Genomic DNA, 17,027 nt, shown 5'->3' on the forward strand with positions numbered 1-17,027 from the left:
AACATTTAAGCTAGGAATGATTCCTGAATTGCACTGACCACAGAACTTGCTCAGTTTCAGAACTGGAAGTGGCAGCTAGTCTGAGTGGCAACTGTAACAGGAATTGTGATAAATTCATAAAAATATGGATTTTTATCTGTTAGGGCGGGAACTCATGTTGTGGACCTTTTTAGGTTTAGTAATGTAAGTTTAACCTCTGTGAAAAGAATAAGAGTGTACCATATTTATTCATTCCTTAGAATGTGAAACAGAGGTTATTCTCTCTTCCCACCCCCGCTCCAATTTCTTGGAGAAATTTACATCATGCCTTGTGATTAGCTTAATTTTTCTTACGTATTTAGCTAAATCACTCTCTAAGACTAGCTTAAAAATCAGCTCCAGGACCAGGAACTATGAGCCTGTTGTCAGAGGGAATGAGGAAAGATACATGGCTGATTCTAGCTCATCTGCAACATGAAAGCAGGTGTTACCTGCTGCCTCCGCAAGGCACAGTCAACACCAGTAGATATGAGCTGTCTAAAATGATGCATGTTACTGAGGAGAGAAAATTTAATGACTGTGAGTGTAACTGGTATAATTTCTGTCTAAATAAATCTGCTGAGGGTAATATGAGATTCTGCCTTACTCTCTAAAGCCCGTTACTACAGGGTTCAGCGTTTTTTGCAAAAGGAAAATATTGAAGGTTTGTAGAATCATAAGAAGGACCCAGGAGGTATCTAGTCCAACCTTCTGGGCAAAGCAGGGCCAGCCAAGGGGTCAGAACAAGTTGTTTGGGGCTTTATTTAGCCAGGTTTTGAAAACCTCCAAGGGTAAAACCTGCACAGGTGCAGGTGTTCCATTCTTCAAGTTGTCTCAAACACCTTTGCAAAGCCTTAAGTGTTTCAAAACCAGTGCTGGTCAAAAAGTGAATTAAGAAAATGTAACTTTTAATTATCTGTGACAGTAGGTCTTTCCCCCCCCCCCCTACAATTTTACAAAAATAAACATTCAACTGCAAAGAGAAATTTCAGTAGGAACCAGAAAATTCAAACTACTAGATACTCAGGGAAACATGAGTTTGTTTTGATTTTTTTCAGGTAGGAAATATGTAAAATAATAAACACAGTGAAAATGAAATATGTTTCTTAGCTTTAGTTAATCAGTTTTCTTTAATAAAATCAGGGAAATTTTGGATTTTTTTTAGAATATATGATAATAAAACCTCTTTAATTTTTGTTTTAAAAATTAAAATTTAATTTTTCACAACTCATGTTTGCGTAGCTGTTTGCAAACCTACTGCTGGGTTTTTTTTAATAGACTGAATGTTAACATTACATCCTAAATACTTCAGGGGCAATTAGTGAATTGTTTGTTGTGGTTTAGCATGGTCACCTTCAAAGTGGAATTGCTAGAGTTGGGTGTAAGTTTCAATCTTGTTTCTAGAAGAAGAGATTTCCCTTTCTGATCAGGATCGCCATATCAAAGAAGCTTTATTCCCAGGAATGCACAGCCTGACTGACAATACTTTATCTGGACACCTCCCCCTTTTCCCTCCTCCTCTTCCCCAAGCTGTTTTATTTTTTTAGCATTTTATGACAATCCCAAATGTGTAATTTAATCATTACTAACAAATGTCAGCAAGTAAGGTCATTATGTAAAAGGATTTGGATTTCATTCAGACATTGTCATGTTTAGGTACTGTTATCCCAACAGTTATCAAATTATTATCTGACCTTTCCATCCTTCCAACCTGCGAGGCATTGGGCAATGGATTTAATTCTGTTTAGACAGAACTCATCTTCAGGTTATAATTAATAGGCCAGTCTTTAATCATTACATTTATGTGAGTACAAATAAAGAAAGTGTGAGCTATTACTGCTGGGTTGGACTGAGGCACAATTACTGGTAGCTTACCCAGCAAAAGTGCTTGAGAATCGCTGTATGCATTTCCACATTTATAATTATGCAAAAAGCTCTGTCTTCTTACTTGACCTTTAAAGCACCCAATGTGCTGATTGCTGAAAAAGAATTTTAAAAGCCTGATGGAAATTTCATGGAGTGAATATATGACCCATTGATTGTATTATCAGCAAATGCTAAACAATAATGGTTTATGGTTGTTACTCTAATTTGGCCAGACCCTGCTAGATTCAATTAAGCACAATCAAAGGTGCATGGCTGACATTCTAACAAGCTTAGGGCGAAGGCAGCTGGTGTTATTGAATTGCATTAACTTGTTTTCTGACATAAAGTACTGGTAATTAATTTCAAAATATGTTTATATATGCACACAATAATACCTCTGCATATCCATCATATTAGCTATTAAGGACAAGCTAACAAATATGCATAAAGCTAATGTGAAAAGAACTACATTTAGAAATAGGGTGCTTGTGTAATGGAAGTACATACTTGGTCACGGAATCAGTTACAGAGTTATCAAAATGTATAGAAGAAACAGGAATTTTAAAATAATAAATGAAGTTGTTCGGGCAGCTTTCATTTAATTAGATATCTGTTAATTAGTTTGAAAAATAAAAAATTCCGATCAGTTCCCCTACTGACCCTCTTCTACTCCATTCTTAAAAATTACTTTGCATTAAACCAGGTCTAATTTAAAATATTTCAGAAAGATTGCGATCCTAATATTATGCATTTATTGATATTATATCCTTTTATCAGAAAGAGAAGACATTTTAAATATTTAAAAATCAAAATTTTTTTCCTTAAAAATCTCACCACAGCTTTCTGTTGTAAAATGGGTATATCCAAGATGTCACATTGGGTTCAAGCCTTAGTAAAAGCTGCTTGATCATTGCAAACAGAGCTACTGAGAATGCGTGTATGACATACAAACAAATCTCCTTTCTAAGCAAATAATGAAAACAGTGTGCTGCAGAACCTCGTGTGTGTGCTTACACATACAACCATTCTATAATACCTACAAAATGTGCTACAAAACATTCCTTTCCTTGGCTGCACTTCTGACTACAAATATTCCCTTTTTCTCATTCATGTTACTAATTAGCAAGCTTAAAAAAAAAAAAAAAAGCATAAAAAATTGAGGCGAAAACAAAAGAAAAAAATTCTCCTGGACTGGTCCTGTAAGAAGTTTATTTCTAGTCCACAGAATTAAAAACCAAATTTATTTCTCTTTTTGAGTCTTGAGTTTAACAACAAAAGTTTATGTTCTTTATCCAAAGTTATTTATCCTAGGTTAAAAAGGCCATTTTGCTCAGAAAAACATTTATAGTTATTTCTTTTAAAAGGCTAGTACCATGTTTGCATATTTTCCTGGAAGTATCCACTAACAGAATTATATGGAAAACAAACATAGAGAACTGTCTGCAAATGTTGCAAATGTGAAGTCTACATGCTCTCAATTTAAAAAATGATAGAACATCTTATGAAATGGTATATGAGAAATCCTTTGTATTTCAGTATCTGATAGAAGGTAGCGAAGAAAATTTCTACGCTCTTTTTATAACTAAGATGTTTCAGAACCTAATTTTGCATTAGAAAAGATAAACTGAATTCATACTTTACTTAGAGCATCCAAACTAAATTACAGACTGTTGCTTTTATAGTTTTGGGTTTTTCTTGTTTTTTTTTCTGACTTTATATATATATATGTGTGTGTGTGCTATTTTCACACAGTTGTGTGTTGGGGTTTTTTGTGGCACCTATACTAAAGAGGCACTGGAATATTTTTAAACATACAGCTGGTTGAACTCAGATTTGTTTTGCGGGAAGGAAGAAGAATAGGCTAAGAAAAATTCCTACAAGAGACTCTTGTTCAGTTCTGCTGTTTTTTTCCTGTGCGTTTTTCATGAAGACAAAGTGCTTGCTGTCAATTGGTTATCAGTATGTAAATGAGTTTTGCATCATTTAAAAAAAAAATAAGAAATCCAAATTGTTTACTTTGCACTTTCTGTTTACTGTTAACAATTTACAGTGCTGTTAAGAGCAACACTGTTGAGAAGGTGTGTGCATGGGGGTGGGGAGAAGGGAACATATGTATTAATTTAAGGGCTTAATGTTACTGCTTTCAGTTTCAGGAATGATGCTTTTGAAGATAAGTATTGCAGATGATAGTACATCTGCACTTTCTAAAATGCAGTTTATTTTAAATTGATTTCCTGGGTTATCTTTCTTTGTGTAGAAAAAAAGGATATATGAGATATTTGATGTCAATAGATGTCTTTTTTTTTTCAAATTACAAAACCTTCTTGTTATTGTTAAAAATTGTCTAACTTTTTTATTCAGCCATTGTTGTGTGCTTTGGCCCTTTTAGCAGTTACACTGTGCAGATTTACAATACGGTTTCATTTTAATAGATTGTCAAACCCCAAATACGTACCAATTTGCAGCTTGTTAAACAGTTTCTTTTATGTTTATAGTCTTTAATATAAAATCATTTATTTACTTGATTTTCTTTCCTCATTGGCTTAGTAACAGCCCAATTAATTTGTCAGATAGACAGTAATGTAAGCTATTTATGGTGGTAAAATGTGCCTATTTCTAAATTTATGCAGGCAAGGTATGGTACCATGTGAAGCAGAAATGTCAGTCCTGAGGATATCTGCAAAGACAAGTACACCTAAAAATTTCTGGTCCAGTTCATACCGGCTTGAAACAGGATCCGTATTTGTTGGTGGTTTGCCTCATCATTATGCAATAAAACAGGTAACTTTTTTCTTATTATTTATCTTTATTTAAAATGTTTTGATTTGGGGAGTGGTGTATTGAATAGGGTATAACTGAAGTGGCTTAAACTATGCAAATATTTAAAATTACTTCGGCTGGGGCTTTTTGAGGATTGCATCTAACAGATGAGTATGGTCCCTTGCAGAGTTTTGCTGATGGTAAGTGAACAGAAACAACATTCTGACCTGAAGTTATTATCTGCAATCCTGTTTGCCTTGAGTAGGCAGAGTTAAGGAGCAAGTATGATCAAATTTAGATTCTGTACCTGTTCCCTCAGGTCCTAGTTATATAAAAATATAAAAAGTATAACTGTACTAGGTGCTGTAATGAATGAGGCTCTTTGCTTACATCCTCTGCTAGCACAGACAAATGTGTGTAAAAACAGACCAAGCAAGTTAACCTGAAGAGCTACAGTAATCAATGAGAGGTATAGTAAAGGAGCTTGAATGTGTGGGGCCCTGCTTGCAGCTAGGGTAATGGCATATGCAGGGGTGAGAAGTAATGATGTGCATTAGGGCCAGCATACTACTAGGGAAGAAGAGTACACACAGGGTTATGCAAAGGGTTGGAGAGAAGTGGTTCATTACTGAATTGTTGTTATGGAGGAATTTGGGGTAGTCACTATAATAGATGCACGCCACTTAAGTGAGTTCTGGTCTAAACTTTTTTTTTCAAAGCAGGATGAGTATATATAGCAATTTCTATCCTAGTCTATAACACTTAAACTTCACACTTACATATAGCAAAATCCCAGCCCCCATAATTCATTTGAGGCTGGCACTGTACACCCAGGGGACACTCAGTCCAGCTCCTGCCAGCTTGACCCCTGTGCAAAGCCCCCCTCTGTACCCAAGGGGCTAATGTCATAACTATATATGAATTTTTTGAATAAATTTGTTTCCATAAAGTGCCAGTGGCTTTGCTAGTTACATAGCTCCAAGTCAGACTCTGATTTTCCCTTTAGATAAAGCCAACCAGTGTGGCTCCCTGGATTGTTTCACATTCTAGTCTCATGTCCCAAATGTATTACCAGAATGTAAAGCTGTTCACCATTACATCATAAAAATTATCTGCAAGTCTTTCTTTGTTTTCCATGCATAATGCGATAAACTAATCTGTTAGTGCTGGGTTGGTGTAGTCCAGGACTCATTTATCTGAGCAGTGATGTCTGGATACCTATTAACCCCCCAACTGTAGCTAAGTTAACCTGTGGGGGTTTTTGTTTTCCTAGTGCAAAGCAGAGTCATATAATCAGAGCTGGACATATGTAGTCCAGATTTCATTTTTTAAGCTGTACTTTTGGGTAGGATTCACTCTGTGACAATTGTTTTAACCTTTTCTTTTCTGTTCTGTTCTTTGGGAAATAAAAGTCATAATCAGGCAAATACAGTCATTTGAAGCACAGAAGTGGTTTTGATGCTTATAATAAATAACAGAGTAACCAATGAAGTGACAATACTGTTGAAGCCCAATTTAGAAGTCTTTGTGAGTAGGTGTTTTTAGGGTTCAAAAATACTCAGGCAAGGGTATACTTCTAAATATCACATAATGGCATTAAAAAACATACCAAAGAGTATTTGTAGTTATATAACTCTTCCCTTAATTTAAATGTTCATATGCAAACTGTCCATTCATCTGGAATATTTTATCCTATTAGTTGCACATAAAAATTTATTTACTATACAAATGTGTCTTCAAGAAATGTTCTATACTAATAAGGTGGAAGGAAATTATATTTTCAGTGTTTAAATGACTTATCTTCCAGAAGCTAAGAGAAATAATTTTGGGGATTGCCCGAAAGAATTTATAGTGAAACCTTAAAGAAGTTCAAACCATGGAGAGTATTTAGGAACATGTAAAGAAACAATTTTTTTTAGGATTATACATAATAATGTGTGTGTGAGAAGGAAATTTGAGATGGTAAATAGCTCTTCACTAGCTAAAAGCAAAATAAAATCCAGAAGCTAGGTTTACCTTAGGTAAGTTGAAATAGCAGTAAACCACAATATTTTAAGGGTAATCTACTGTTAAAATATTTTGCCCATATATGCATTGGGTTGCCATATCAAGATGGGTTTTCTTTCTTTATGGATGTTGTAGTTAAATAGGTTATTCTAAATGCAGGACTAATAGATGAAATATTATGGTACATGCTTGTTATTTAGATGAGGCAATAGATGTGAGTCATGTGCAAGTGCTCGAGCTGGTGGTACTTAACCTCTCTTAGTACTTGGAAAACATATGTTCGTATAAGTTCCCCAAACGGTAAAAACGCATCCACGGTTGCTTCTCCAGTTGTCTGCGAAGCTTCCTGTTTGATATTACCTTTTATTTCACTTCCTTTGTTTGCTCCTTTGTGATTTTTGTGTTCATTTTGATCTTGGTGTTTCATTTTGCTTAATTTTTCCTTTTTTGTAGCTTTAGGCAAGTTTAGTTTTCCTTGGGTTCACTATTAAGGTCTGTTGGTTATAAGCCACATACACTCTATAAAGGCTATATTTTTCCTTTTAGTTAGAGAGCTGTCTGTTCAAGTTCTCTCTTTAGGTGGACTTTTCAGTCCCAGCAGTAGGAAACCACTCCAGAAAGTTTCCTTATCATCAGCTTTGACCCAGGCAGTCCGGCTTCTATTATAAAAGCTTCATCATTCCAGAAACTGAAAAGGTCTGTTTCTGACCTTCATCCTGCAGTTTGCTTCAAGGGAGATTTCTGCTCCAGCTGAGACTCAGCGTCTTCTGACAAATGCTCTTATCACTCTTGAAGTCAAGTCTGATGACCCTTGTGATATTCGTAGTATCTGTCTAATAATACATTGCCTTGTTTTAGATGAGCTCTTTCCCTCACTGGAATACTTCACTCTGCTGTCAGCTCTTTACCTTCCAATATTGTCAAAGTTGTAGAGAGCAGTGACTTCAGACCCTAGACTGCTTCAGTTTCTAACAGGAACTTCTACCTCTCAGTGACAGAAACTGTTGAGCCACGAGTTCCATATCACTAGAATTGGCTCATGCTACATTATTAATTTCCAGGATAGATTCCTCTTCCTTTATGGCTGAAGTTTGATATGATCTGTGAAGCCCTCAGTGTGAAATATTGTGTCCTCTGAGGATTTCCTGTACTGCAATTTCCTAATCAGCTCTGAAGTGTCAGTGGAATTTTTCCACATATTTATTTCTTGTCTGTATGTTTATTATTTGGTATTACTTAGAGTCAGCGTGCCCTCCACATGTAAGGCAATGTGCAACAACTATTCTCTGCCTTTCAGTCTTAAAAAGTGGAAGCTTTCTTCTCCAAAAATGAGAAGGGTTATACCTCCCTATCTTGACAGTTTTCTCCTTTTTTTCTTTAATGCCATTTTTTATAGGGGGTTCTGTAAGGGGTAGTCTTTTACTCTTTCTTTAAGGAAGAAAATTGTTTCAGTGCTCCTTAAAGATTGATTAGGAAATCATAAGGTCTTTCAGGAATAATTAAGAGAAGGTACTGTTTCTCTGTATGTACACAATGAGGTGTTTTGATTCTTTTATGAACCTGATTGGCATTCTACTTATTATACACTTTTTGAATAGAAGTATCGATAAACAAAGTCACAATAGTCATATTTTGGAAGACTTGATAAACACTATGTATGTTACCACTACCCACCGTGTTAGCAGACTTAATTTTAATTTCTTGACTAATCACTCTATTGTTTTCCCTGGTTGCTTCCACAGCTTGGAAAGGCACTTCAGGAGAACAGATTACAGCCTTACCTTTAAGGCAGTGATGTATTTGAAACAACATCCATAACATTTAGGGAAGCCATGTCATAATACCTAATAGTTTTCTTCACTAATCAGAAGTTCTCAGAACTTTGAGATCTGTGTGCCCAGTGGCTGTGGTTGGTGGGGGAAACACTAATAACAGTAGAGCAGGTTACAGTTATGGGCTACTTAAGTAAACCAGACATACCATCATGGGTCCAGATGGGATGCCTACAAGCACATGCCACTGGCAGATGTTATCACAAAGCCACTCTCTATCAGCTCTGGAAGATTACAGCAATCAGAAGAGGTCCCCAGTGGCTGGAAAAAGGCAAATGTGATATCATGCTCATCTTCAAAAAGACCAAGGAGGAAGATCTGGGTAATTATGAACTGGTCAAGCCAGTGGGACAACTCCTGAGAAAACTGTAGAAACAAATGAAAAAGAAATAGGTATTTGAGAACCACCAACATAGATGTACCAAGGGGAAACTGCCTGATGAGTATGATTGCCTTCCATGTTCAGATGACTGGCTCTGTGGACTAAAGGGAGAGCAGGTTTCTTTCCATGCTTTTTTTTTCCAGACTCAATTTCATTCCCAGCTCCTCTATCTCCTCCCACAAGCAACACAGGGTGAAGGGGAATGGGAGTTGTGGTCAGTTCAGAATAAGTCATCTCTGCAACTCCTTCTTCATACACATCTAAAGTTTTTTGATGTTATGTACCCACAGGCCAAAGATAAAAATAGTATTTGCCTAGCTATGGATTCTGAAGGATCTGAAGACATGGATGGAAAATGAGTTGACAGACACATCTCTGAAACACCTTGGACAAATTCATCCAAGTTCAAGCAGTGCAAACTGTTTCAGGCACAGCAAGAAATTGGTTTTATGACTCCCTGTCCTTTGCAAAGTTTAGTGGGTTCATCTGAGAGTGTAGGAAGGCAGAGCTGAACAGTCAGGAGGGAACAGACGTCTCATCCTGCTGTTTCTGCAGAGCAAAAAACCTCCCATTCAGTTCTCTGCCAGCTTTGTTTATTACTTATTTTTAAATCGTATCTTATTTCTTCATTGAAGAATGTGATAGGCATAATTGAGACTTGTCACATATAAAAACCATGTAAATGGTGAAATCAGTTAATCTTTAAGTAATGTCATCTTTTTAAAACATTGGGGCTTTATAGCTGTTTATGATAGCTGTTTCATAAGACCTAAAAATCAACAACACAGGAATAGAAACCAAATTGCATACAGAAAGAAGACATTTTAAATCAGAAATAATAAAAAAAAGAGAAAAACTTGAGACATGTTTCAGCATAATTAATTTCATGCCAGCTTCAGTGTCATTAATGGTTTGCAGTAGCTTGTTCCTCTGCAGAGAAGATTGGTACACTCAAAGGGAAATTAAGGATTGTTCTGAAATACCTACAGCAACAGCTGATTGCAGTAATAGTGTTATTTCTGCTGCTATAATTCCTCCAATAACTTACATTTCTGGACTTAATAGTATTTTAGTATTGAGAATATGAAATGTCATTATATCTTCATATTCTTTTTCAACATAAGCAGATCTTTATAATTAAACTTTGCAAGGATTCAGAAAAGAAAATTTCAGAAGGAAAGGAAGCTTCTGTACAAAGTGAACAGCCTTCTAAATAAAGATAAAACATTAAGTGGAAAGTGTGGAAATATATATGTGGACATTGGTATTCCCATGTTACCAGTGGGGAAACGTCAACAGATAATTGGGAAATGGCAAGAGATAGTTGAGTGATAAGCTCAGGATAATAGTGTGTTAGCGTTGTAAGATGGAAATCATGCTCTCAGTTAGACCTGGTGAGTTTTTTTGTGGGCGCACACATTTCAAATATGTAGGTCTAAAATATGTAGTGCATATGTAAGAAAACATATGTTTTTCTCATGAAAAAGAGATAGTGTGATATCAAAATCATATGATGAAACAAAACTGCCCATTTAGTCACAGAAAATTGTCAGGTATAACCATATGTCGATAAAAATATTTTCAACATAGAATCATAGAATCATAGAATGGTTAAGGTTGGAAAGGACCTTAAGATCATCAAGTTCCAACCCCCCCTGCTATGGGCAGGGATACCTCACTCTAAACCATATCACCCAAGGCCTCGTCCAACCTGGCCTTGAACACTGCCAGGGATGGAGCATTCACAACTTCCCTGGGCAACACATTCCAGTGCCTCACCACCCTAGCAGGAAAGAATTTCTTCCTTATATTCAATCTAAACTTCCCCTGTTTAAGTTTTAACCCATTACCCATTGTCCTATCACTACAGTCCCTAATGAAGAGTCCATCCCCAGCATCCCTATAGGCCACCTTCAGATACTGGAAGGCTGCTATGGGGTCTCCACGCAGCCTTCTCCAGGCTGAAGAGACCCAACTTTCTCAGCCTGTCTTCATATGGGAGGTGCTCCAGTCCCCTGATCATTCTCGTGGCCCTCCTCTGGACTTGTTCCAACAGATCCATGTCCTTTTTATGTTGAGGACACCAGAACTGCCCACAGTACTCCAGGTGAGGTCTCACGAGAGCAGAATAAAGGGGCAGGATCACCTCCTTCGACCTGCTGGTCACGCTCCTTTTGATGCAGCCCAGGATACAGTTGGCTTTCTGGGCTGCGAGTGCACACTGAAGCCGGCTCATATTCATTTTCTCATCGACCAGCACCCCAAAGTCCTTCTGTGCAGGGCTGCTCTGAATCTCTTCTCTGCCCAGCCTGTAGCTGTGCCGGGGATTGCTCCGACCCAGGTGTAGGACCTTGCACTTGGCATGGTTAAACTTCATGAGGCTGGCATCAGCCCAGCTCACAAGCGTGTCCAGGTCCCTCTTGATGGCATTCCTTCCCTCCAGCATATCAACCGAACCACACAGCTTGGTGTCATCTGCAAACTTGCTGAGGGCACACTCAGTCCCACTGTCCATGTCACCAACAAAGATGTTAAACAAGACCGGTCCCAACACTGATCCCTGAGGGGCACCACTCATTACAGGTCTCCAGCCGGACATTGAGCCATTGACCACAACTCTTTGTGTGCGGTCAACCAGCCAGTTCTTTATCCACCAAGTGGTCCATCCATCAATTGATATCTGTCCAATTTAAAGACAAGGATGTCGTGTGGGACAGTGTCGAATGCTTTACACAAATCCAGGTAGATGACATCAACTGCTCTACTGCTGTCCATCAGTAAATTACTGCTAAAATATATAAAATTACATACTTTCTGTCTCAATTACTCTTCCGCTGAATTCAATGTCAGTGAGTGAAGGAATAGACAATGTAAAATACAGTATCAGGCCCTCCATTTAGAATGATCCAAAGGCAGTTTACAGTATGCTACAGCTGCTGTGCTTCCATAGACCAAAGCAACAGTAATCTCTCTGTAACTACCTAGTTATACATAGTTTATGATCTATTTCCTCTGCCAAAGTATTATAAAGCAGTGGGAGAATTTAGTACAATCTGTGCACCATATTCAAGTTTGATTATCTGGCATTCACCTTATCTGATAAAGCTGCAGAATGGGGCTCTGTCAGTAACTTTCACATAATAATTTCTAATATTGTACTTAGATGATGCTTTAACATCCTCCTACAGTAGTCGACGGATGTAAGCAAATTACAGTGGTCCTGATCCAGTTAATGCCCCCTGGGCTACTGTGTCCAGTTTGAGAAGATTCCTGGAGAAGCCATCAGAGGAAAGGACATCCAATCTCATAGGGTTACAAGGCATACTAGCTTGTTACATGGCCACAACTGTTTGCTACAGTGGTATAAGCAAGAGTGAGTAGTTTGAAACATCAGAGGGGCTAGTTCCTGAACCTCCATAAATTTCCTGTTAGTCCACAACATACCTGAAATTTTCACACGTAGCTATTAAAAATAATAAGATATATGAAACCATCTTATTTTGACAGAATTTTGATATATTGACTATTAGTCAAATTACCACATCTCTTCAGAGTCCTCTAAGTTTTAGAAAAATTGCTTCAATGTTCTTGGATTTTTTTTTTATCAATGTATACAATAAGACCTGTAGACTGGTTATACTTTCTTTCATTAGATCATAAATCTGCTTGACAGTTGTTCAAAGGTAATTCATATTTGATATTATTTAAAGCATCATCTGCTCCATGACTTTAAGCTGTAGATTAGAATAGACTAACTGGGAGTTAGTTGCCAGGCATTAGTCTTCACTCAAAGTATAGGAGAATACAGGTGTTTAGCTTGTAGTAGCTATGCACTTCAGTTTGAGGTTCTGCTGTGATACAGAAAATGAAAGTGAACAGTGTTGACTCTTCTATCCTACATCTTTATGGGATTCCAGTACTACATTGTGGAAACTGTGAGCCGTTCCTCCTTGTATCAATTCCAGCACCTATATTTTTCAAAAAAAGGGATAAAAATATTTGTCCTTTTACTCCCTTTTAATTTGACTTTTCTTACACACATTATAAATCTTCTGATTCAGCTCTGTTGTCAGGTTTGTGATTACAGTGTTCAGAAGGGCTTTTCCGGACTGTTTATTTGTTTGAAATGCACTGTACATCCTGAAGAATGTCTAGTTTCTTCTTGGATATTGACATGACAACCTTAGATCCTGACAACTATTTTCTTTCTGGTGTCCTATTTAAGGTGTGCTCTGGAACTGTCTTTGCACCACCCAAATGTTTATTCTAATTAACAGCTCTACTTATTCTTCCTCAAGCTGTTTTATATATTTATGTTTTATATAAATATACAGATAAGAGACTAGATATTTGCCACATCACCAAAAATACATCTTCTACATGTCATTCATTGTTTTATTGGCTGTTGTCACACTCACTGCTACTCATTCTTCTTTAGATTGAGAATCATGGTCTACATGCTCTGTTCTTATACAGTTAATGTTTTCCCTGAAATCAGGGATCCTGTCTCTTCAGTGGAGAGATAATTCTGCAGTCTTCTGCAGGGAGCTACTGCTTTGCCTGTACTGAATAGTTTATTGTGATCAAGAGACTTTTTCACCTCAGTACTTTGTACATTCTCAGATAACTTGCGAATGTGTATAACAGCATTGGACTCGGCAATATTTGTGACAGATAGCCAATGTGAAAACTGACCTACTATTTTTAACTTTTTTTCTATCTTTTAAGCAGTTTATAAACACAAAAGCAGACCTTCCTGAATTTCCCATAATTATCAATTTTGATTAAAACTTTTAGTTTTAAAATAATGGTGTCAAAATAATTTTGACACCATTTTAAAATAAAGTTGTCAAAATAATTTTGGAAATTAAATTATCTATGCTGTTTGATGACACTCTTGTTCAAGGAAGTCTAATTATTGGGGAAATAACTTCCTTGTACAAAATTTTACACTGATTTTTTATGTCACATTCTTCATGTTTTTGCTTCTTACATTCCGTATTGCAAATTTTAGGAAACTCCCTCTGAATACACATTTGTTGAGTTTAGTTTACTTCATTTATTTTGGCCTTTCATTAGTCCTTTTAAAAACCTAGTATTGCATTTGTCACTTTCCTGTGTTTTAGTACAAAGCATGATTCATGTGAAAAGTTGCATACTGTCTTTGAACACCCTCAGGCTTCTTACTTCTTGTGTTTTAAATAGTTTTGGTGATTACTGGAACAACCCTCTGAGGAACGTATTGGAGTCCCCAACACTAGAGGTTTTCAATATGCAATTTAATATTGCGTGCTAAATAATCACATCTAAGCTCCCTTTCCCATGAAATGTTGGATGGAATAAACTTTCGTGGTCCCTTCCAGTCTGGGCTGTTCTATGATTCTATGGTTCTATGATTCTATGGTTCTATGGGTATTTTTCTTTGCCTAAAATAAATTATACTCTAGAATCTTTTAGAAATTGCATAGTTGTAAATTTAATTTACCAGGTATTCTCCTTGATACCCTCCACCCTTATTTCAGTTTGAAAGGTCTCAGCTAGTAGTCTTATTCTGCTGTTTTGTCATTCGTGCTCCTTTTTTTTAAAGTCACACTTGTTTTCTTTTTCTGCTGGAGAATACATAGTTATCTGAACTCCATGGAACTGTTCTGCTGTAACCTGCAAACATATTACCCATTAGTTTTGCCATTTATTTTTATCCTTACTAACCTTGTCCCATTCAAGTTAAACTATTTTGGTGGATTTTTAAAGCATATTTTATTCCCAGAAGAACACTGAAGTTGAGTACGTTATAGTCAGTGTTTGTAAATGGAGTTTTTTGTTGATTATATATTGAAACAGATCCTATGCCTAGCTTAATGCAAAATCAAGAGTTATTTCTCCTGTGGTTTCTCTAATGGTTCCAAGAAACCATTATTTACAGCATCTAAAAATATAGTCCCGACATCATGTCTTTCATGATTTCTTACCAGGCTGCTTGGGAGTAATTAAACTCTCCTATTACTGTGTTTTCTGCCTTATTCTTTATAACCTGTTTTAGTATTTAACAAGCAACATCATCATCTTGGTTAGGTGATGTATGAGATAGCTCTAACACGGTATTTTTCTTTCTGCATGAACTTTTAGTGCAAAAGGATTTGTGCTAGATAATATCTATATATATATATATTTATTTTTTTTTTCAACTACTTCCCTTATACTGGCTTTTTTTTCTGGTGCAGCTTGTGCCTGTCATGATTCTCTTACTTGCATCATAGTATCTCAGTGTTTATTTTTCTGCCATCAAGGTAGAATTCAAATTTTTGGAATTCAGATATTTCCAGATATTTACTTGTCTGTTGAAATGGAATAATGGTTTAGCAGATTGACAGAAAGTGGGCTGTATCTAAAAGCACACAAATTGTTCATTTTTTTTTTTTTAAACATACTTACCTACCACAGTTGAGTCATGTATGTTTAAAATGTAAATATTTTATTAAAAAAAATATTTATTTCTGGATGTACACAATGCTTCCCAGTTGGGATTCTTTGTTACTAGTGTGTCAGTAGCCCTTACCATCTGTGGATGTGGTCTTTCTAGATCTTTAAGGCTAACAGAGACACAGAAGTGATACCCTCAAGGAAAATCTAACATGTTCCTGTAATCCCGTATTGCTTGCCTGCATTCTTCCTTTCAAGTCAAGGTGTGTTGTAAAGTCTGCAGAAGATGATCATGGATATTGCAGTATTTGAGTATCAACTTAGAGATATGAATGGAGAGCATTGTAGTGTATAGTGCCACATTCTGGTTTGTTTGTTGGTGGTTTTTTTTCTAATTAATCAGCATGCTTATAGACATATTATTGATTTGTTGGTGCTTCTTACATCTGAATATGTTCATGTAAGTGTTTTGGAGAGTTTATTGCTGACCTGTCCTCTTGAAACAAGTTTGAATTCTTGCAGATCAGTAGTAGTACTTTGCAATCCTTAAAGCTAAAAAAAAAAAAGCCTGCTCACTCAGACTGCAGAAGTCTTGGATTCTGCTAGTTATAGTAAAATCTAAACCTAGACTATATTAATCAAAATGTTAAATCCTTCTAGTATGTCTAATAAGTTCAAAATTTGTAAAAGTAAACATAAATATCCTTCAACTCTTTTTGGTTACTACTCCTATCTCCTGAATGCTTATCGATAACTCTATATTGAAAAGTTCATATTAATTTAGGCAATTTTGCTAGTTACAGATTGCATTTTATATTTTGTTAGGAAGATATTGAGAAAAGTATTTCTGACATTTATAATATCAGACTTCTTATTCATTGTAAACTTGTATATTAGAAGCAGCTATCTTTTTTCTGCCTTTTCTCCAGCTATATTCTGAAATATTTTTACTCCATTTTTTAGTTTTATTAAGGTTGGTTTCAAGAAATTATATTTTCATATGTGTATATATTATATTTATATATTATAATTTTATATTAATTTATTCATTATTATATTATATAAAAATAATATTAGTAGTGTCAACACCAATATTATATTAACTGTTGATAGTAATACTAATATATGTTAATGTTGTATTAATAGTATATTATTATTAATATTTACCATGTGATCTAGCAAAAACATAACAACATAATTACAAACCAGAAAGCAGAAAATATCTTTCACTGTTTTAAGTACACTCACCAGGAAGTATTGGTGGTGAGAAATCAAGTTCTTTTTTCAGTGATCATCTAGTGCATCAAATTAAAGGAGATGTTTTAAGATTGTATACAAATTTTTACATGGCTGTGCTTTATAGAAATGCAAAATCTCACTAATAGCACAAGTCTACATGAAAAAAATGCATTTACTTTCCACACGTAATATGTCAGCAATCCACAGTATAAACTGTTTACTACAAGGAAGATTAAAAATGTGATTCAGTCTGATTAGGTAATGCTAGAATTCCAGGTTCATTATACTTATTACAGGTCTATAGATCACCCAAACTAGTGATATAATTACAATATTCTGTAGAAAAGAAGCCAATGAACGTTAAGATGTTGTGGGCCATCTGTGGAGCAGGCCATCACTAGGAGCAGCCACACTGAATCAGGACATTAAAAACAATGGGTCTGCAGTCCAGAACTCTGGGCAGAATCAGGATGCTGAGCCCAATAAATTATTCCTGTTTCTTA

General features: G+C 36.0%; 1 protein-coding gene across 1 annotated transcript in view; it reads left to right on the forward strand.

Annotated features, from left to right (window-relative positions):
* The window catches only part of EYS (eyes shut homolog), a 579,093-nt gene that overhangs the window by 328,919 nt on the left and 233,147 nt on the right, over nt 1–17,027 (forward strand). The window contains exon 23 of the mRNA XM_061347833.1: nt 4,515–4,665. Coding sequence (XP_061203817.1) covers nt 4,515–4,665 — 151 coding nt within the window. The remainder of the gene's footprint in view (nt 1–4,514; nt 4,666–17,027) is intronic.

This window comes from Neopsephotus bourkii, unplaced genomic scaffold (assembly GCF_033783945.1).
Source record: "Neopsephotus bourkii isolate Nb327-2 ecotype Australia unplaced genomic scaffold, CSIRO-AGI_Nbou_v1 NB_330, whole genome shotgun sequence".
NCBI classification, from domain to species: Eukaryota; Metazoa; Chordata; class Aves; order Psittaciformes; family Psittacidae; genus Neopsephotus; species Neopsephotus bourkii.